The sequence below is a fragment of the Puntigrus tetrazona genome, chromosome 5 (genome assembly GCF_018831695.1).
Source record: "Puntigrus tetrazona isolate hp1 chromosome 5, ASM1883169v1, whole genome shotgun sequence".
NCBI classification, from domain to species: Eukaryota; Metazoa; Chordata; class Actinopteri; order Cypriniformes; family Cyprinidae; genus Puntigrus; species Puntigrus tetrazona.
Genome location: NC_056703.1, coordinates 8,949,807 through 8,972,274, shown reverse-complemented (window position 1 = coordinate 8,972,274; position 22,468 = coordinate 8,949,807). Strand labels below are relative to the sequence as shown.

General features: G+C 36.9%; 1 protein-coding gene across 1 annotated transcript; it reads right to left on the bottom strand.

Annotated features, from left to right (window-relative positions):
- Window positions 1-206: 206 nt before the first annotated feature.
- On the bottom strand, window positions 207-21,891 carry niban2b (niban apoptosis regulator 2b). Its single transcript, XM_043240270.1, has 14 exons — window positions 21,525-21,891; window positions 14,175-14,305; window positions 13,600-13,728; window positions 13,317-13,422; window positions 12,646-12,813; window positions 6,534-6,649; window positions 5,591-5,695; window positions 5,245-5,407; window positions 4,417-4,604; window positions 4,155-4,310; window positions 3,274-3,387; window positions 3,068-3,175; window positions 2,870-2,981; window positions 207-2,427 (listed from the first exon to the last, which is right to left on the bottom strand). Exons 1-14 carry the CDS (start codon window positions 21,577-21,579, stop codon window positions 1,520-1,522), a joined length of 2,559 nt encoding a protein of 852 aa, XP_043096205.1. The 5' UTR covers window positions 21,580-21,891; the 3' UTR covers window positions 207-1,519.
- Window positions 21,892-22,468: the final 577 nt, after the last annotated feature.

Sequence of the window (22,468 nt, the reverse complement as noted above, 5' to 3'; positions counted from 1 at the left end):
ATAACGCACAAACAGGATTATTCGAGTATTTTTGAACCCGACCTCTTCACTGTGAACAAATTCAAAAGCTTCGACTCAAAGTGAATCAAAATCTGTGGCGACGGAACAAGCGCGACAACAGTTTGCACTGCCGCCTGCTGGTGTGACACAAACACCGAGCCATATTTTAGTTATCGAATATTAAAAGCACAAAAATATGCATTCTCTCAGTGATATTGATTTATTGTTCCAAAACAGAATACAATAAAAACACAAAAGGATTTGTGCAGGCTACAATTAAAAAGGTAATGATAATACACATAGTACCAAGTGCTGTAACTAATAAATAAATTGTCCAATTACCTCAATTAAAAGTTGAAGTTGTTTTCATTTTATAGATAAAACTCTTTAAAAACTGTCAGAAGAAATTAGGAAGCCTTTGCGGTCAGATACACAAGTCGGAGCCTATTGATAACATTTTACGCATAAATTTCTTTGTAAGCTCAATTTGAACAGTTGTGCTGTATTAAAACCAATATCAATTGAATCACATGCTGGATTCCCCTTTACGTAAGCCAACTGAATTTAAATCAAAGCATCATAACATGACACTTATTTCCACAAGGATGCACAAGCGATAAGAGCAGCATCTTGTACTATACCGTGCATGTGCAACCCAGACAGTACTATCATAATGCAATTACCAAACGCACTTTAAAAAAAAAAAAACAAAAAACAACCCACAGATTGAGCAATGAAAAAGGAAGGAAAAGACACCATATAAAAAATGGCTTACAGTCAGTTACACTTGCTTGATCCGGTTAACGAAAAATCTATGCTGTCAATTCCATAATCACAAGAAATGATGGCAGTGTTTAAGAAAATAATGCTTACTCCACCATCTGCAGCAATGCCAGCAACTATCCAATCTTAAACAAGCTTACACTAGATGTAGCTTGTTTTCATTCCAGCAAGTATTAGTTCACCAGCTAAACATCTCCTGCGCAGGGAACTCAACAGACATCCCGTAGTTACTTTGATTCACCATCTCACTGATGCATAAAACAAACATTGATTAAAAAGTTGATTTTAAATAAAATTCAGTGTCTTCAGTTTGAAATCTGGAAAGGCATGATTGTCATTAACAATAAGCATCAGATGCTGCACGCAGATTTAAATAAAGGCACCGCATACTATCTTCATGAGGCGGAATGAAATAATACGTACAAAAAAAAAAATAATAATACTTAACTAGGAACGGAGATCTCTGATAAAAGGTGAATATCATAAATGGAAAGGTGAAGAGATTTTGACCTAGAAAGTGTTCATATTCGAGCCCAGCTCTAACTAAGAGTGATGTTGTTCCAAGTGCAAAAAAAAAAAAAAAATGCGACAGTGTGCATGCAAAAAAAATATAGACAGTAATGCCTATACAGTCAGAGTAGTGAGACAAAAAAAAAAAGAAGTGTTTTTTACAGCAAAAATGCACTAACTCACTTCCAGGCATAAACACAATAAGTGAACATGTCCATGAGATATTTCACTGGTGATCCATACGTGCACTTTCTCCTTTCCCAGTGTCCTCTCCTGTTTCAAAGTCATTGCATTCTTCCGTTCCCGCCTGTTGCTCCTCTGCTGCTTCATTAGTGGGTGACTGGAATCCGCTGTCGTCATGCTGTGCCGGAGCGAAGGGTTTCTCCGTGTGGGAGTCTTGAGAGCTTGCCGTAATGTGATTTTCTTGCTGGTCTGCTGGTGTCACTGCTTCCTCTTCCCTTACCGGCGAATCCGAAGGCTTCTCTGTGCATGATGTTGTATCTATGTTTGTGTCTGCTGGATTGAGTTGTGTCCCTGCTTCACAATTTGAGGTGGGTTTTACCTCCTCGGCTGTTTCCTCTTTTGAGGATGACGACTCTGCATTTTTCAGTGTCCTGACTTCATGTTCCTCTTCCTGTACTGCTTTGTCGATTTCCTGTATGGCACAGTCTATGGCCGACTTGCTCCCAATGTCTTGTAGTGACCTTGTGCTTTCTTCCTCTTTTACTATACTTCTGTTTGTTGGCGATTCTTCCTCCACCGCATTTTTGTTCACATCCTCTTTGGTTCCATTGGGCACAGACTTTTGGGACAATGAGATCTCTGAACGGACCTCTGTCTCTTCTTCTGGAATATTGTCTACAGTGGGCACTTCCAGGCATGATTCATTGGGCAGCACAGAGGCATTGCCTTCTATCTGGATCATGGAAACCACCTGCTTCATTCTGCGCCGTTTTTGAGTTTCCAGATCTCCTGTGTTCTCTCCAGCCATCTCCTCCTGGCCTCCTCCATATTCCTCAGCCCAGTCAATGGGAGGGTTCTCCCCCAGCAGGTGAAGGTTAGGGTCGCTGTTGGTCAAAACGATGCTGTCTCGGTACAGGTTGTGTCTCCTCTGGACAGCTGCTTCCTTCACAGCTGGAACACAAAAGGAAAGTTCATAAAGGCACAGTATTAGTATAAGTAGTGCTTGTAAAAGCTTGTGAGATCTTACTGTGAAAGATTCACCCATGCAAGTTTAATTTAATTTGATTTGATGAGCTTGTAATGTTTAATAATATGCCTGACTTTTCCAATCATTTAGTGCAGATTTATAAGGCTTCTAAATGATCAACATGATCTGAATGAATCTGATTTGCTGAAAAACCTTTTGTACAAAATCTACCACATGCCTTGTGTATTTTGATAGCTTGCACTTTAAGTAAAAGCGATGGAATAATATATAAGTTATTTTACTTAGTGGCGGAAACGGGCTTCTATAGGATGTGCATCTCAATACGGAATAAATATTTGATCACTACTTCCAATAAGTCACAACTTGAAATGTTTTAATCTTCTTGGTTTGTAAAAATGTTCTTACCCATCATTATATCTTTCATGACTGTGTGCAGCACCACCTCCTCAAATATGTTTTCCACCAGAATGAAGCGAGAGAAATCCTCAAAAATGAACTCCTGGAAACGAGGGAGTTCCTGCAAAAACAATATGATACCTTTTCAATCTTTTTTTAGTTTTTTACTGGATAATGCATTATTGCTATACCAGAGCCAAGACCTACAGCAGAGCATGATGGGGAGAGCTGTTTCAGCATGTAAGGGATGAAAATCTGCAGAAGCGCCTCTCTGAAGAACTTCTTACGAACCGTGCTGCTGTCGTAGTCAAATTTCTGTATATCAAAGTTTGAAAAACAGTGCACATTTACTAAATGTTAAACAAGAACCTACTGGTTCAATAAGACAATAAGGCAGATGGACGATTTTCTACCTTGATGACACGATCCTGGCAGCGCTGGATGGTTTTACAGAGTTCCTCCTGTTCCTGGCCCTCCAAACTCTGGTGCAGGAGGTGCTCGAATGTGTACACCGCATCATCCATTTGCTGCATGAAACAGATGGATATATCCTTAAGGCAAGAATACATGACTTTTGCCCAGATGTTTGCCTCAATATGCAGTCTGGAGGAGTCAACGCTATTTTCCAAAATGTCTGTTTTTTCAAGCCATTAGCCAAAAGGGACAGGATTCACGGACATGGAAATGAAATAGACAACAGACTGTGTCCACATCTTTTAATAATTCTTGCCACAAGGGGGCATATTTCACCACACAAAAGGGCAGGAACTAGCGGAAGCAACATTATGATGATAAATCACAATGCTAGTTCAGTCTTGTTTCTCCACTCCCTGCGCTTTGAAAATCTGTATGTGTGCGTTGTAAGTTTTGCATAAAGTGCTAAAACATGTTTAACACTTTATATCTCTCACTTCTTCGGGCTCACAATCAGCAGTCACATGCTAGTCTTTAAAAGTGAAGCTATGTAATTTAGCGACCAAAATGAGGTTTAACATCTCTACCACAACAGCACATACCTCCTCAGGGCATACAGTTTCATACACACCAAAACCACAAACCAAACCCTAAGTGGCATATAGACAAACACAAACCGCTTGTTACACCCACAAAAGTACAATACCCTGTTAACAGAGACATCTGTATACTTCTTCAAACCAGCTGAAGTTTAAAAGACCATCTTGATCACATGAATGTAAAGAGTGCTCAGAAGTGTGGTACATATTTGTACTGTTTAAGAGTACATGCCAGTATCAGTAGTTTTTGTTTGAAAAGCTGTTCTTTAAAGATGACTGACCTCTCGCATTAGGATTTGGGCTCTTTGGACAAACACAGAGGGGCTGGAAACGTCAAAGCGCTGCTGAAGCCCCTCTAAACTCAGGGTCTCCACCTTCTCATAGCAGCTCTGCATCTTCACAGGATGGAAGGCTAGCATGGAGATCTTCTCCATGTGCTGGACAGCAAAGGCAAAAAAGAGTTTTAAGTCTACCAAAGTCATGGCTCAAGCAGCCTATTAGCAACGAAAGAGTAAAAAGATGTCATGAGGGGAACTTTGTTACCTCTCCAAGTTTTTCCTTGTTGCCACCATTGAGGAGGTTCTTGCTCATGTCTATCAGTTCTCTGAAGAACAAGTCTCGCACCTCGAAGAAGCCTCTGCTGGTGGGCTCCATCAGCGCCTCCAGGATTGAGCTGATGTACGGCTGGATACTCACCTTCAGAAGCTTCTCTGCCTTGGGCAGCACAAGCGCTACAGAAAAAAAGAAAAATTCATTTAGTTATATAAAATTTTAACAAAATTCTATGAACGTACTGATATTTACAATTCTGGCAATAAGCCAATATTTATTTTTATGTTATGTATGACATATGGATAAATACTGCACATTTAAAACTACTTTGGTAAAAAGAAAAATACAAGCTTGCCTATTAACATAATATTGTAGTAAATAGTTTACATTGATTTTTATAGTGACTAAAGTATAGCATGAAACCTAAAAATATATAATAAATGTTTAAAAAAAAATTCATGTGCACAGCAACTTTAAGGCACTGTGCTCTTAAAGGGATACATTTTTACCATAAAATGTTAGTGCTGGATGATAACGTAAATATTAAAATCAGCAGAAATAATTAATATTGACAGTACTGACAGAAAGCATAAGCAAGAGAATACTTGTCATGTGAACACCTCTGAAATCGCCATTCTCATTCATCTGCCAAACTGTGACATCTGCCAACCGCCTTTTTTATAATTCCTTGTAAATAATCTTCCTTGAAAGTGGATTACCAGAAACTTGATATTATCCAAAGTCGGGTTTGCTCAGATACATTTTTAATTCCAGGTAAGTTGCTCTTAACTGACGAAACATACTGCCAGTTAAAGCTACCTCTTATTTTGCTGGTCACATGTTCTTTGGAAGTGATGATCTGGTCCATGTCGGTGCGGATGGTGGTCTCCAGTGGAGGGCGCCCTGCTTCACAGCTCTGCACTACTGCTTCATACTGCGCCTGAGTCTGGCTCTGAACCAGCCCGTATACAGCATCTGATATCTGGCCAAAAATGAAACAGAAGCCATTGTAATACATCCAGGTTGTTTTAGAATTGCTTTTGGGCTGCAGCCACAGCTGTATTAAAAATTTATGACTGACATAATCTGTAGTAAAATAAAAAAGTAAACAAAAAAAAGTTGCAGGTTCTACGCTAGTAAATTAAAAAAACAAATTGTGACGTACCATCATCCAATTCCTCTGTCTCTCATGCATCTTGCCCTTCAGTTTGGGGGTAATGAGGTCTCTCATCTCAGGGAGGAGGGTCTCCATGACAAGATTGGCAAGGATCTGGGAAGACATCAAATGTAAAATTAATGTGTAACAAATGAGTTTTAATTAAAATGAACATCAATTCAGAAAAGTCAAAGTTCTAAATCACTGCATATGTTTGAATGGCATATTCTGACCATATAGGCCTGGAAGGAATGTATTTAAAGATATAACAAGAAACCTGGCTGTTCTTGAGCTGTTCTTATCTGATAAAGCTTGTTAATTTACCACAGTATAATCAGAATGACAAAAGATTTATTCCACTATATTTTAGTTGTATGTCCAATTATCCAGCATAATATACATATTTTATTTGCAATGCCTGAGCAATATTTATGAAGTAGATGGATACCTATAAACCCCATACCCAATCATCAAGACCGCCCTCTATTTCTCGAATACCACGCAAAACTCTTTATACAGGGATGCCATGATTAGAAACGGGTCACTTCCTGTGAATCAATTCAGCTCTGGCCTTCATCTGTATTCTATTATAACCCAAACAATTACTGTGTGATTTCCTTTCACCTTCCTACGAAGTGCAGTTAAATGTTAAAAAAAATTAAAAAAAAATTGTTTGTGAAGAAACTACAACAAAAAATTAAGTGTGTTTTTATATTTAAATATATTTATATTTAAATAATTTATAATAATACATATTATACTTAAAATAAATATATTCTTAAAAAAAAAAAAAAAAAAAAAAAAAAAAAAAAAAAAAAAAAAGGGCTTAAGAACCTAACGAGGATCCGTAAATGTGTAGGTTTGGTGTAGGGCAGTAGAAAACACAGTATGAAAAACATTAGGTCTATGGAAAGACCCTACAAGGATAGCTGACGAGACGTGCATGTTTTACCTGTGGAGGCGTCCCACACATCATGTCCCAGGTTCCATAGTGACCATGAGCCTGTCGATAAAGTCGCACTGCGTCTGTGAACGCGGGGGTCTGAACTTTACATTCCTCAGGCAGTCCTGAGCAAGACAACAAGATTTTATGATCAACATCATCTTCAACATATGCAAGCAAGTAACAAACCTCTTATAGCACCAAATAATCAAGAATCAAGCACCATTAGATATTAATTTCTAATGACATCATAACGTGCCACAGTTCCTCTTGATTTAGAGAAGTGAAAAGACCAAGTGACAAAAAATGAAAGAGGTCATCTTTATATATACACACACCCGCAGGCACATCTCACAATAAGATTTTCCCATCAAACCACAGATTTCAATCTGTTTTGATCGTCGTGGTAAACATGAAGCATTGCCTCATCAGTTACCATGGTACTTCCCTAAACAATGCCATAAAAATAGAGAAATGATGTATATGTATCTGATGTGTGAATCAAACAATTTGAAGACAAGCTATTTTGAGTTCGTTGCTCTGACAATCTGCTAAACATCTACGCTTTATGACAGTTATGATGACACACATATTGTAAAAGCCTCCTGTACGCAGGAGTGTGTGCGCATGAGTGCCTGAACCCTTACAAAGAGAGGAAGTTCAAGCAGGCTGGGCGTGGGGGACTGGAGGAGAACAGACAGGAAGTCCAGGACTCCACATCAGCACAGCTTGACGCTTTTGTGAATGCATGTACACATGGGCAAGCATGTTTACGAACACGTGCAGAGAGAACCAGAAAGTGTTATGTGAAAACAAGAGTTGAGGGTCATTCATTCAGGCATAGCCAAATAAAGTAAAAGTATAATAATAAAATAAATGCTCACAGTTATTGTAAGTATATCCATCAACAGAAAGGAAGAACTCGAGAGGTGTTAACAAAAACAACAGAACATGCATTATGGGTTATTTGCTCTGGCACAAAATATGTAATAAAATATTGAATTAAAATGAGAAGTGTTATGCAAAAAGCGTAATGGGTCGCTTATTCTGGTGCGGTCACTGTTAAAACAACTAATCTTAAGTCATTCCAAAAACACCAGATGATCAAAGTACAATGACAGAAAAATAAGGATCTTCGGTGAAGAAAAATAAAAATCCTCTTTACACACCATGCCCTAATAACCCTATGACACCAATGAGCTGATAAATACCTTGCACAACATGAGACTTAGGTTGGATAACACCAGGCTAAGTTCAAGCTTTAAGGTTTCACATACAATATTTGTGGATTGTGAATCTAAGGCCTTTACAATGACATTCAATAGGCTTACAAAGAGAAACTTTCTGTCTGGACACTGGAGTAGTTTTAAAGCACCTGGACTTAATTCATTAACATGCCTGTAAACCTGTTCAGCTGCCTTATAAAACCTTTTCCTAAGGCTGACATGCATTATAAATCTCTTTGGGGTTAGAGACAGTCTAGCAACTTTGTGCAGGTCAACTCATGACAATAAATAACAATTTAGTAAGGTTTGTGATATGCAAAAAAAGGCTTTGCTCCTTTTTATACATTAAAAGAATAAAAGTGAAAATGTATCCAACCTGAGGCAAATCCAAGATTTTGGGAAACTGCAGCATTACGTCACTAGCTCATCTATATTTTCTCTGCACTGAATGGGTGCAGTTAAAAGGAGTTCAAACAGCAAATAAAAACATTGCAGCTATCCATAAGTAGCCTTCATTCCGTCAACATTACGAGAAGTGAAAAGCTGCATGCGTGTAAGAAACAAATCAACCAAGGCATTTTTACTTTAAACAGTAACTTCTGGACAAAAACCATAATCCATAACACATCAGCTCTCATTCTGACGGCACACATTTACTGTAGAAGTCCAGAGAATCCAACAAAGAGATGCAATGCTACATTTTGGATAGCCTGAAGGTAAATTTTCATTTTTGGGTTAACTATTCCTTTTAAAGCCTCTCTCTTTCAAGCCAAAAAACACACAGGAAAGATCACACGAACAAAACAAAGGATAGCATGGTTAAATTAATTGCCATTGCATTCCAGACTTTACTGGGCCACCAGTACAAACAGATTGCTCATGACAGCACAGGCCCGCAGAACTCATCAAGCCATGATACTTACTGCAACATCTAGTGTAGCACAGTAGAAATGCATGGGTTTCTGCAACAGCCTTATAATTAAGTGGTTTTTAACACTGTACATGTAAATGATGCACTTCCAAAAAACATGCTGTGACTTGTCAGGATCCAGCCCTCATCTAACTCTGTTCATGCTTGCTTGGGTTTACTCCTTTGGGCAACCAGTCACAGAATAACACCATCCTATTGGATCACTGCCTGTTCCTAATGTCCTGACACATTTTAGGACAGAGATGAGCTGTTGTAGGCAATTTTATATATTATGTTACACATCACATTTAGCTCTTTATGGAGAAGTGCAATTTGAACCAACACAGTTCTGACAATGCTCACCCACAACCGTATCGAAGACGTGTGCCTGGCTCATGTTTTCAGTTTAGATACTTTAATTCTCAGCAAATAAATTCAAGAAATGTAAAAAAGAAAAAAAAAAAAACTTCTGTTAGAGTCATAATACCAAAATAAAGAAAGAGACATTAGTTTACTTAACTACAGTTAAATAATATATTAATGGTCAAGTTAAAAATTAAAAGTATTCCCTTTTTTAACATCAGTTAGTTTTAAACCATTATATTAAATTACACATGCAATGTCTATGAAAAGTTAACATGTTAAATATATTTTACATTATGGTGTCATATGCTTAACAAGTCATTTGACCATGAATTTAGACCACACTGGATTTACTAGAGAACTGGCTTAAATGTAATTTTTGTTGCAAGTTATGAATCAGACACCTCAATACAAAAAGGCATGACTTAAAATCACATACACAACTTGGATTAAATAAGATTATTTTTGGTGTGGCAAAGTAGATTTAACAGCAGTGTTACAGGAAACACTGACATTTACAAGCTTACAAAATTATGACTCAGTACCAGGGCAGTACTTAACATAATGAATAATTTTGATTTTGACAGGTAAAAGGGAAGGGCAATCATATCAGTGGTCAAATTATGAATAACAGCCCATTACGAATAACTTTAACCTACACTCCTTCTGCAGGACTTGCCTTAAACTGCCATGGAGACCAGGTAGGCTACGTTCATAGAAACAAAACATTTTTTCAACCAATGACTCAAATCAAAGTTATATAACACTGAGAAGTAGGGCTGCACGATGAATCGGATCTCGATTCATCCATGAAGGCAATCACATTTCTAATTGACGGCGATTAATTTCCATGCATTTCTCTGTTACAAACACTCGTCTCACTGAATGTCTTAATTTTCCTTTTTAATGCATTCAGCTTCACGTCATGTAAATCGTGTAAATTACTTATAAAGCCCTGAATGGTTTAGCTCCTCAATACTTCAGTGAGTTCTTATCACATTATATTCCTCCACCTCTGCTGCGTTATTAAAACTTGTATTACTCAAACTCTGGAACAATCTACCTAACACTGTTTGGGAGGCAGACACACGGTTTAAATGTAGATTAAAAGACTAATCTCTTTAACATAACTTACACATAACACACGAATAAGCTTCTATTATTCAAATCTGTTAAAGGTTTGTCAGGCTGTAATAAATACATCAGCTGGATACACAAAGTACTCGTCACATCAAAAAAACAAAAGCATTATGCTAATATTAGTCTTATTTTTATTTTTTTTTAATTCTGTTTCTTAGTTTGTATCCAGATCAGATGGTCGATCAGCACAAAGAGATGACCTTCACTGAAGACCAGAACACCTAGATTAGCCCCGTGGACAGATCACGGGAGCCAGACACACGCACACACAAACAATGAGTCCTTTACACAATCTGACATAGCTGCGTTTAAAATTGAAATGGAAATTAAATGCTGGTCTTCCAGCCAGAGGAGAACTGGCCCTCAAGTTTTTTTTTCTCCGTTCTGTCACAGATGAAGTTTTGGTTCCTTGCCACTGTCGCCTCTGGTTTGCTCAGTTAGAGAAACTTCAAATCGACGATAATCGCTAGAGATTATTACACAGACCATCTTTGCATTTAATAAAAGTCTCTCTAGAAGAGCAGAGTCTCCACTAACAGCTAACCTTCCTATTTTCTAATGAAGACTAATGAACAGCAAGGAACTTAACCAGAACTGAACCATCCCTTATTTGGGGAAAAAGGCTCTGCAGATGTGCTTGAATTCAGTACATACTACACGCAGCAGGGATTTGGCGAACTCTTACACACATACAAGCTCGCTTTCAGATGGCCGCTGTAATACCCCAGGGGACATTACTGCCCTCGCCGCAAGTGTGCATTCCCTCTCGGCAGCCTCCCATCCAAACTGAATTATGGGTTGACAGCCCCAGCTGTGACCACTCTGGAATCTGGACTACAGCGGAGAGAAAACAGCTCTAGCTGCCTTGGAAGCCATTATAAGACGTCTATGAGACATGGAGAACCTCACACCCAAGATCAACAGTACAAAACCTTAAGTATAATTAGCCTGAATTTCTATCGAATAGTTTAACAATTACACTGTATGTACTATTACGGTTTATTGTTAGTGTATGTAAAAAATATGAATTTACAGTAAAAACAAATCACATTGTATGCACATTTTCTGTAAATGACTTAGATTTTAGCTCCATAAACAATAAAATAAGAATTACAATGAAACTGTGAAAAATACTTGGTTATGCCATTGGGTATTTTTTACTGAAAGTAGCAATCACATCAGAAATTTTACTGTACATTAGTTTATTTTATTAAGAAAAAATATATAAATTACCAAATACGTTGCAGTAAAAAGTGTAGATGACATTCTCAAAAGTGCCTTGTGTGACATCAGCTTTATTTTGTAGAAATAGTTTGTTCTTAATTTTTTTTTAGCAATGTACATCATGATGTTTGAGTTACACTGTATGATAACGGAATTATTTTAGTGTCATGTAATACCCTGATGGTGAAAAATTTATTACACCAACAACGTTCAAGTATTCAACGTTCACTAATAAAGTGTGTTAGCTGAGAGGAAAAAAACATTAGTCTTAACATTAGTCTGTTACTTTGGTTGCAACTTACAGTGTAATTCAAGTAGCTTGGTATATTAACATTATATTACTTAAAGGTATGGCTACAAATTGTAAAATATATGGTACACGTGCCATTCCAAAACATTAACAAACACATTGGGAGGGGATTTTTTTATAACAGTTTATAGTATCAAGAAAACCTTATAAAGGGCACAACCAAGCAGTTGACAAAACCATAATAAGTTGGGACAATCTTGACACACACTTCAACAGACAAGTATACTCTTGTTTGAGTGTCCTGACAAACAGCATATCAAGTAATCTAACAATGACATCACTGTGAAAGAGCGAAACTCTCACAGTAACAATGATCTTTCCGATAGCTCCAGGCATGGTGTAACTATTTTTACATGAGCAAATACGAGACTGAGATTTGTAAACTAAAATCCAAGCATATAGTCAAGAGATACAAGCAAAATGTTTGCGCAACACGTCCACCCTGGGAATTGACTTTGACTAGAATTATTATTGCGCTCAAATCATTTAGTGGGCATATGCAAAAAACTGAATGTGACATTTATAGGTGAAATATATACATTTTACATAGAAGCTACAGAATCTCCACAGAATAAACAGTCATAGAGCTCACACGCACAAAATGAATCTCCAGCTTTCCCTATGATCTCATCGGACTCTTTTTACAGCCTTGAGCGGCAAAATTCTTTCTATTATCAAACAGGCCAAATGAATACCATCAACCGTGCCAAGCGTTCCGCTCGAGTTTCCTTTTTTTGATAAAGTGCTGTCTAAAAGACCATGATTTATGAAACGGCTCATCAGTTAATCTAGCAAGTCTGAAAGTGGCTTATCCTCACAAACAAGAGAATTACAATCACAGTAATGAATGCCTATTATCTGAGGTAACGAGTCATGCCTTAAATATGTGTCTGGGTGTTAAAGAGACAGAGGCGAACGTGGACTGTAGCACGACTGTTTAAGACTCACCATTGTTTGTGTGCCTGACGCAGTCTTGGAAGACGGCGTTCCACTTTTGCTGCTCCTTCTCAGTCACCACGCAGAAATAGTAGTGACGAGCATAAGGATGCCAGAGAATGAGGGGAAACTGTGTTGCACATTTCAGGAATGGAGAACTGCCAACTTTAGCTTTTACACCTGCAAAACGCATGGCACATGATTCAATATTCTATTAAAAGAAGCCTTATGAGAAGATCTCCACAGTCATCATGGCTACAGCTGCACAACATACAAAGATCACAGCCCATCACTTTACACTGCATTTCATCATTTCTTATCAAGACTCAACTCATCTCTACTCTCTTTAAAAGAAAGGCTGCAAGTTTAATTATAGCAAGGCACTTATAGGTAATAAATATTTGGTTTTAAATCTCATAACCACATTACTTTTCACATTATACCAGTTCACATGAGTCTTGTGTGATAGAGTCGTTTAATGACCTTAACTGTACAGTAATCTAATCCTTTAACTTTTCTAATGACAACATGACGCTAGTAAAACCGGTAAACGAGTAACTTTTGCTTAGTTTTATAGAGCTTGACTTTCCTTTGGAAAAATTCCTTAAGAAATCTCTTCCTCCCTGATGTTTTCCCATCTATTTTTTTTTTTGTTCATTTTCGTCTCACTCCTTCAGACTGACCTGGTAGGCTTGTGTTAAGGAGCTCAAGATATTCTTCCATAGAGGTCAGGACCCTGTAGCCAGCACAGTTAATGGTGCCTTTAGGATGAAGCCCTCTGTCATGGGCCTAAATATATAAGAAAGCAATTTTATTTCAAATGAATAAATGACTACATAATAAATAAACAAAAAAAATACATTTAATATAGTCATTCATTTAAACTTCTGGAATCATCAGATGATTAATAGTGCCTTTAGATTATCAGCCAATTTCATTTTTTTGCATTTTATTTAATTTCATTACCTGTTTGTTTTCATAATAGTTGATGTTATAGGAGTCAGGAATAAATAAAAAACGATTCCTCCATTTTTTGTTCTCTTCTAGATACTGGAACAAAGCACCCGAGAAGATGGACTTATTCTTAAGAGGCACCTAAGAAACACAAGAATTGAAGTGTAGTTCAAATAAGGTACGGTTTAAGCAGAGAGACAGTGAGAAAGAGACATTTGTCCCTCTATTTTCAGTAAGGACCCAGCACCCTAATTATACATTATGTAGAGAGACGTTAATACTGGGAGTACTTAATTTGTGTTTACTTTGCCCACCCAGTGTGTCTGTCCACAGACATACACACCCCACATGGATGACTGAAAGTGTACAAATTCAACTTTAAAGGGCCATACTGCCATAAAACTACATTTTTCAAATAAACAATGTGTTTTTTGTTTTTTTAAACCTAGCAGTCCCCCCCAATTCCAACTTGGTTTGACATCACATACCACCAGTCCTATGAAAAATAACCCATATTTAATTTGCTTCATTTGCACCATTAGAAAAGACATCTAGATATGAAAAAGAGGAACAGAAAAGGGTTTTACCTTCCTGTGTAGGAGCTGATTCTGAGGTCCTCCTCCACCCTCGATGTCGAAGCGCATCTTGTTAAAGAGAGCGACTGCATACTGCTGTTCATATAGTCGACCAAACTCTCCCATCACCTCCCCTGTCCGTGCTAAGACACACACACACACACACACACACACACACACACACGTTCAATTAATGAATATTCATAAAACTCTACCAATTACCATGATGATATTTTTACATACAGTATTATATTACAGATAAGTCAGACTTAATGTCTAATGTATAAAATATATTTTTATATACCAAAAATACATCCTTAAATACACCTAGAGTTAAAGGAAAACCTGGCACTTATTTGATATATATGCTGCCAATGACTAAAACTTTACTTAAATTTATAGTTATCAAGTCCCCTAATATTTCACCATTGACTATAGCCAATAAACATTACATTATAACTAAGAACTTACAATTTTAGTTTTTAATTTTTAATTTAAGTCTTCACAAACTCACTTAGCTATACCTGTGCGATCAGCAGAAATATACAGAAATTTAATAAAGGATATCAAAAACTAAATTCTAAACTAAATACAGATAAATACAGCTATATAAAATTTACTGATTTCCTCTTTTTTTCCTTTATTCTTGATGAGCAGACATCAAAGCAGCTGGTTATTAGGTTGTTTTTGGCTGCTATTTCTTTAAGAGCTGTCACTGCTGAACGTGACATGGATCTGGCACGCTTCGTATTTTCTCTCAACCCTTATCTTTTCTGACCCATTTTAGTGTCTACTAATGAACTTATAAGTTGAATCGGGTGTGTTAGATGGAGGAAGACAGTGATGACAGATGCTCTAGGACAGTTTTGAAAACCATTTCAAGAGGTATTCTTAATGAAACTCATATATAACACACACACACACACACACACACACGTGTGTGAAGCAGGAGCATGTGTATGAAACCTCAAGTGATTCTAAAAGACGGTCTGTGACTGAATAAACGCACTTCTTGAGAAAAAAAAAAAAAAAAAAAAAAAGCAAAAGCAAATATGAGTAGGGAGGCCAACCCTAAACTCCGCCCTATGTTAACCATGTAAAATAATTTGAAAGCATTAAACTAAAAAAAATTATGCCTGCGTTAAGACACCGTGTATATTTTGCCATGTATACATTTTGAAAAATTTAAGTGTGTATACATTATTTCTATTCTTATTTTATATCATTTATAAATATATTTTATACAAAAGTATTTTCTTAAATATACATGCACGTGTTTCTATTTATAAATAGACTTTTTTTCATATTATTATTATTATTATTATTATTATTTTTATTATTATTATTATTATTATTATTATTATTATTATGTGAAAGCCAGTTCCATTTAGATCTGACATGTATTGTAGGCCACTGCAGGTCTACAACAGAGTTACGGTACAATGATCAATGTGCATTAAACATTAACAACAATTCACACCAAGCTCCATGATCTGATCAGAAGAAGAGATTACAATGTTTGAGCTTCACTGCTTTGTCCTTCACATGCATGTAAAAGCAGATCAACACTGAAGTTGGCACAAGAACAAAGGCAGCCCCGTTATTGACTGCTTTCTGGTGGGATGTCTTCCCAATGACTATGTAGGGCTTGTTGTAAAACTTTGGAGGCATTCAATCTCTTGAAAAGACTGAGGGAAAGGGAACAACCCCCCCACACAAAAAAAAAAACAACATTCCTGTCCGTTTACTTACAATGTGAAGATGCCATTAAATTAGAGAGGGAATGGAATATAAATTACTTGGTCAAAGAAAGTCAATAAACCTAAAACCTGGATATCTAATTGCCTTTGAATGTCCATTGTGGTTAGACTTAAGAAAGGTCAGTGAAATCACCTGCATGTTAAAAATAGCTCCAGTTTCTGTAATAAACATACAATTAGATTAACAATAGGGGGTATTTCAAGGTTAAATATGATTGCTATGACTGATAAATTTACGTTTCACACAGGGTGAGACTCAAACAAATCAGATCCATACAGCTAAACGCTCAAGTTCAAACATCAAAGCAAATTCTAAACAGGCCTGCCGATAGCATTTACATACTTCAGCCTGCAAAGTCGAACGCACACAGAAACACGCTAAAATGTTTCCTCTCTGCTGTGGAGCTCTGCTTATGATTTCTCCTCACCAACTCTCAATCATATTTCATCATATAATCATATTTGCCCCATAAAGTCAGAATATGTAATTAAATGAACTGCTAAAGCTATTATGCAGTCGTGCAGCCATTGCTTAACAGAGGGGAATGTGAAAAGGAGACGAAGAGGCTGAGGATAAGGTCAACCTGACCATCAGCATTGTTTTAAAAAGTACCATATTAAAGGTGATGGGAAATACGTGATGATCTTACTTGCCAAGAAATCTATGAAATATGAATTGAACCTGCTGCAGTGCTGTTACGGTTAACCAAATCGCTTCTGTTAATTTATATAAAGATGAAATACAATACTTAAATAAATAAATAACTAAAAAAAAGTCCAAGCTCATGTTCCTTCCCCATTTCTCTCTCTCTCTCTCCATTCTTGTACTGTCCTATTCTAATAAAAAGGCAAAAATGGCAAAAATAAAATCTTAAATAAATAAATAAAATAAAATAAAATAAAATAAAATCCCTGAAATTAGTAAATGAGAAATTACTCAAAAATGATAAATGACAAATTGAGGAAAGCACATAGCAGTTACAAATAAGAAAATTCAAATGAGAAATAAAATAAAAAAGCCAATTCAAAAAGTATGAATAAATGCTATAAAAAGTATATATTTGCATTTTTTGCCTGCATTGTTTTAGCACCTGATGAATCACAAAACTACACTTTGATTTGAAGCAAAAACTAATTTCTATAATATTAACTTGTTTGATCATTAAAGACACCTCCCGTTTCAGGATTATGGGTAGTGTAGTTATGCACGTACAGACAGTGATGGTGGGAACAGAGCTGACTGTAAGGGCTGGGCAGCTGTTGCACCATTGTTTGCACACTGATCAGGCATCAATCTTCTACAAACATCCTTAGGCATATCCCCAACAATCCCCTGGCATGCCAAATCATTCCTGACACAAAATTTCACAATCCCATCTAAAACACAAGCCCAACGAACGAAGCTCGCTTTTCTCAGTAACCGATTTCGACACTAAAACAAACAACACGTGAAGCTGAATGTGGGAATTAAATCTTGCCAAGCTCTGCTTTGGTAATGTGGAGGTTGGGAGACAGACACATAAAGAGCGGTTCCACTAGTGAGGATAACTGCAATACCATCATGTCGACCACACAGGGGGCAGATGGCCTTCAGGGGGGTTGGGGAAAGAGGAAAAAGGAAGTTTCTTTGGAATGTGTCCATGTCAGAGCGGACAAAGTGAAAGCTCTCGAGAGGGAAATCTGGGAGCTCTGATCCTGGTACTGACAACATGAATATATTGCAAAAGTTGTGGGAAAGAGAACGATAATATGACCATTTAAACTCTCCAGTCCAGGAAATGTCAAGTCGTACAAGACCGCAGGGGACATGTAGGATATGAGAAGCACGGAAAGACTTCACACATTATTTTACAGTTTAAAATTAAAAAGTGGGCTTGCAGAAGACATTTATTTGAGAGGTTAAATGAAAACAATGGTTACGAACTAGGCCCCAATTCGGGAAGAAACCACAAGATAAAGGGCATGTGTGTGTTCATGTGAATCTCTAAGGCTGAGAGCGTTTGTGTGTGTGTGTGTGTGTGTGTGTGTGTGTGTGTGTGTGCTGTTTGTTTATGAGTCACTCACTGAATGAGTCTCATGTGATACTTGGTGCCACGCCTCGTTCCTTTTTAATTTCATTACAAGTTCAAATCATGAACAAAATCAAGTTAGCATTACCGCATAACAGCCACTTCAAAGAGAGCCTTCGAAGCCTCACGCTGAAGATACTGCTTGTACTTTATTAGCCAATGAAACAATAAACAGAGCAACTCAATTATACGTAGCAGTGTAATCAGAAAAGGACTAAGACTACATCCTTCCTTGTTACATTCATACAAACGCAGTAAGTGTGTCTGCAGGAGTCATTCAGGCTTGTCATAGTTAAGCTCACAGCAGGAAACCCCAAAACATTTGGATCATGGTCCTCTTTGATTCCTTCAAGAAGAGCATGATCATGGACCACCCCGAGTAATACCTGAATGCTTGATTTAGATTGACACACTTCCCAAGAGTAATTTTCTATAATTGCATAGCAATACGCATTTCCTTGAACACATCTAAAGTAGTAATGGCACAGCACAAGCTGGTTTGTACATATTTTTTAATTGACCAACAGTTTGTATATTTTATTGTGTCAGGTAAAAATAAATAAATAAATAAATAAATAAATAAATAAATAAATAAATAAAATACAATAAAAAAAAATAAATAAATAATAATATATATATATATATATATATATATATATATATACAAATTTAAAATTTTATAATATTTCTATAATGGCAAAAGAGAATTCAAACAGCAATAACTACAGAAATATGACCCTTCAGAAACCATTTATTTGAAATATTTTTCCTGTTCCATTTGATTAATTTAATGCATGTTGTATAACATTTAATTTTTAAAAAATTATATCTTTCTGACCCTAAAACTTTGATCATTAATGTATAATATTTTTCACTCAGCATTGCATATGCGGAAAAGCTGATTACAGACTGCTGAATTATTGAAATTTTAATGCACACTCCTCTTTGTGGCATGAACAAATCAGCATCTCGGGTGCATTTCAACATGATGGGCTCCTCATCTAGTGTATAATACATTACATTAACATTTCTAAAAAAAAATGGGTTTTGACGACAAATAGTTTAGATAAATGACATTGCTCAAATATATAGCACTGGATGAGAAGTGAGCTTTTGAATTTATGGAAATACTATCAGGGATTAGTAACCTTGCATATAAAAAAAAAAATAGAAGTGAAAATTTGGAACACGTTAGATGCCTTATTTAAGGACAAAGTGGCAATGCCGTACATCTTTTCTAAAAAAAATAAATAAATAAATTCAAGCACAATACTTGGCATCAAAAAGTTACGCTTGGTATACATTATGACCAAACTGCAGTGTTTTTGATGATCTGTTGCTTCAGTAAGTCAAGCATGCCGGGGATGTGATTTATAAACATGCTGTGCTCATCATTTGTTTTAATTGTCCTGAGAGCCTCATTGGTGCTGAGTCCAACATTGAGCAAGCCTGATGTTCATCATGGAAAGTTCCCATTTAAACCAACACTGGCTGCTCACGGAGTCACATAAGCCTCTGAGCAAATTCCAGTTTTGAAGAATGACTTACAACATAAGAAGCAAAATTTGTTCCCCCGCAGTGACACTGCCGTTCCAGCCAGATGATTTTTCAGACTAACTCCCCACTCACTTCCATTTTTGCTTAAATTCCAGTCAGTTCGGTGTATGACTAAGAATTGTTCACTTGAGAATAGGATGAGGGATTGTGCACCTCAATATACAAGCCCTAAAACAAACATATTCCTAAGAAACACCCTTCCATGAACACTCAGAAGGCACTTCCTGCAAGAGCCCCCTCATCTCCCCGGCTAATCAAAACAGTGTCATTCACTTCATTTACTTCACTGACTCAAACATCACCGTCTGAAAGATCTGACACAAAAACACGCTCCAAACAAACATAAAAATACCATAAACTTTATAAGATAGAACGTAAAATAAACTTTTGCAGCTACTAAATCTGTCAAACATCGTAAACTCAAAAGATACGAGACAGGAAGTGCTGAGGTCATTTTATTCCCCACCCGCTATTTTGAGATGACGACTTCATTCATTCAAGGCTACAGGAAGTATGGCTTTCTTGGACACTTTTCAGATTGGGGGACTCCCTCTTTATTGACAAGAGAAAGGAGGTCATACAGTAAACAACAGACAATAGCCTACTGTGGATGTTTCACATTGTCTGACAAGCGGACTGTACATAGGCAGATTCTATGAAGTCAGTCGGAGCCCCTGTGAATTAGCTCGTGAGAGTAAGCATACGCGGCCTGCTGAACAAAGGTTATCTAAATGTTGAGTATGACAGATCATCCAGACAGCCTTCTTACTGCTGTTAAGCTCTACATGCATTCCTGAGATTCCATATCTGATATGTGCCTTCTCTTAAAATGTGCAAAAGAAGAGAAAAGGGAAAGTTAACAGTTCTCTTGCATTTCTCAAATGCATCTCAATTTATTTTAAGTTTTTTCAAAGTTATAAACAAAAACTGTTTTCAGACTAAATCAATAAATAAAACATTACTTGCAAAATAAAATATTATTATTATATATATATATATATATATATATATATATATATATATATATATATATATATATATATATATATATATATATATATATGAAATAATGATAAAAACACCATCGGATTATTCTTTTTAATTTTTAATGTTTTTTTTATTTTTTATTGTAGACCTAGATTTTATTATAGGACAGCATTATTTACTTTTAGTGCCTCTGCAGACTCCTGTAGCTGTCGAATGCTGAAAAATTGAATGGTTTGGCCAACAACAAAACAACTGAAGTCACCCTTGAAACGTTGAACGCTGAACGTTAAAACAAAATTCCCAAAGCTCATAAAACAGATTACATCTCAAACTACTTTGACCATACCGCACTAAATACAACTACAATGCATTTGATCCATCCTCATAGGACTTCACAGGTAATACCCACAATTAATCAAATCGCTCATTTATGACAGTTAAACTACATGATTGGTACTAGATGCTGCGATTTAACATTTGCATTTGTCCCTAAACACAAAATTAACTAGCTTGCATTTACTCAAACCTGTTCCACCCGAGCCAAACCTGACCACAAAGTTCAGAAGAGAATTTATTTACAAAAAAACATTTTTTTTTTTTTTTTTTTCACGGTTTAACGTATCAACAGTAGTGCAGCTCACATTTCTCTTGTAGATCCTACTGGAGAAGCATTATGCGTTTATTCCCCCTCTTATTTGATTCGTACTGATCATACAGCGATCATTTATGTTATTCAAAACTTCTAAACAAATAACAGGAAATACCGTGCCACGTCGCAACAAACTTGCTCTTTAGTGCTGGAACGGCACAAGGTTTATTCCCACGTTTACTTTTTTTGGGTGGAACGTGAACCCTTTCACCCAAAACCCCGGCACTGGCCTTAACCGAAATTGCATCGCAACCCTTTCGCAACACCGTATTTCACATACCAAGACTGATCATCTATCGCGTCTCTCAACCATAGCAAAGCATCTCGGTTGGCGCTTTACCTGTTATCACCTCCCGTTTGGCTTCGTCCAGATGAGTCGAGATCAAATCCCCCATCGCGCCGCTGAGAGTTGGCGAATTCTGCCGGACCGGTCAACTTCGTCTCGGAGGAGCTGCTCGTGCAGAAGCGGCAGGGCGCTGGCTTCTTATGATAATATATGAACCGAAGTTGATTTTAGCGGCTCCTCCCTCTTTTTACTCAAGTAGTTTGAACGCAGGAAGGGCGGCCGGAGTTAAAGAGCTGGGTTCAAGAAGGTTTAGTTTTCCATAACGCTTGGTTTAACGCGTCTTCGTGTGAAGTACAGAGTCTGTGCTCGGTTTCTGCGTCAAAACACGCGTTTCTTTAGCAGACGGATGAGCGTGCTGGAGGCGGGGTCGCTGGAGTCTGAACTCACCTCTAATTAGAGGCGGGGCCGTGCGTTCATTCTAAGCGCGTGTGCGTCCCAATGACCGTATTGATCCTTCAGTTTTTATTTAATCTCTCTTCTTTGTCTCCCTGGCTTTGTATTGTCTTTTGTATTGTTTTGTATCTGTTGTTCAATGCATAAATAAAAATAAATAAATAAATAAGTAAAATGAAAAATGACCATACTATCCTTCCTACATACTAGGATTTGAGTCATTTGCAATACTATTTAGGGCAGATAGGTTGGAGAGTGTGCACACTGGGACGATGGGTGTATGATTCTAAGCGAAACAAGGGGTATATGCAAAATAATGACGTAAATTAAACCCATAATTAAGTTTTTGTCTTTGATTCAGGTTGTTTAAAGTCGAGCCTAAAATGTTTCGAAAGATTCGCAAGAATCGAATCACTTGGTTGAATCGTTTTTAAGACGCAAAACAAAAATGTATACAACGTTGCCAAAACAATATAGATAAAACGTACAATTTTATTCAGCTTATTCTGACAAAATAACTTGTTTTGGAAAAAATATTGATTTAT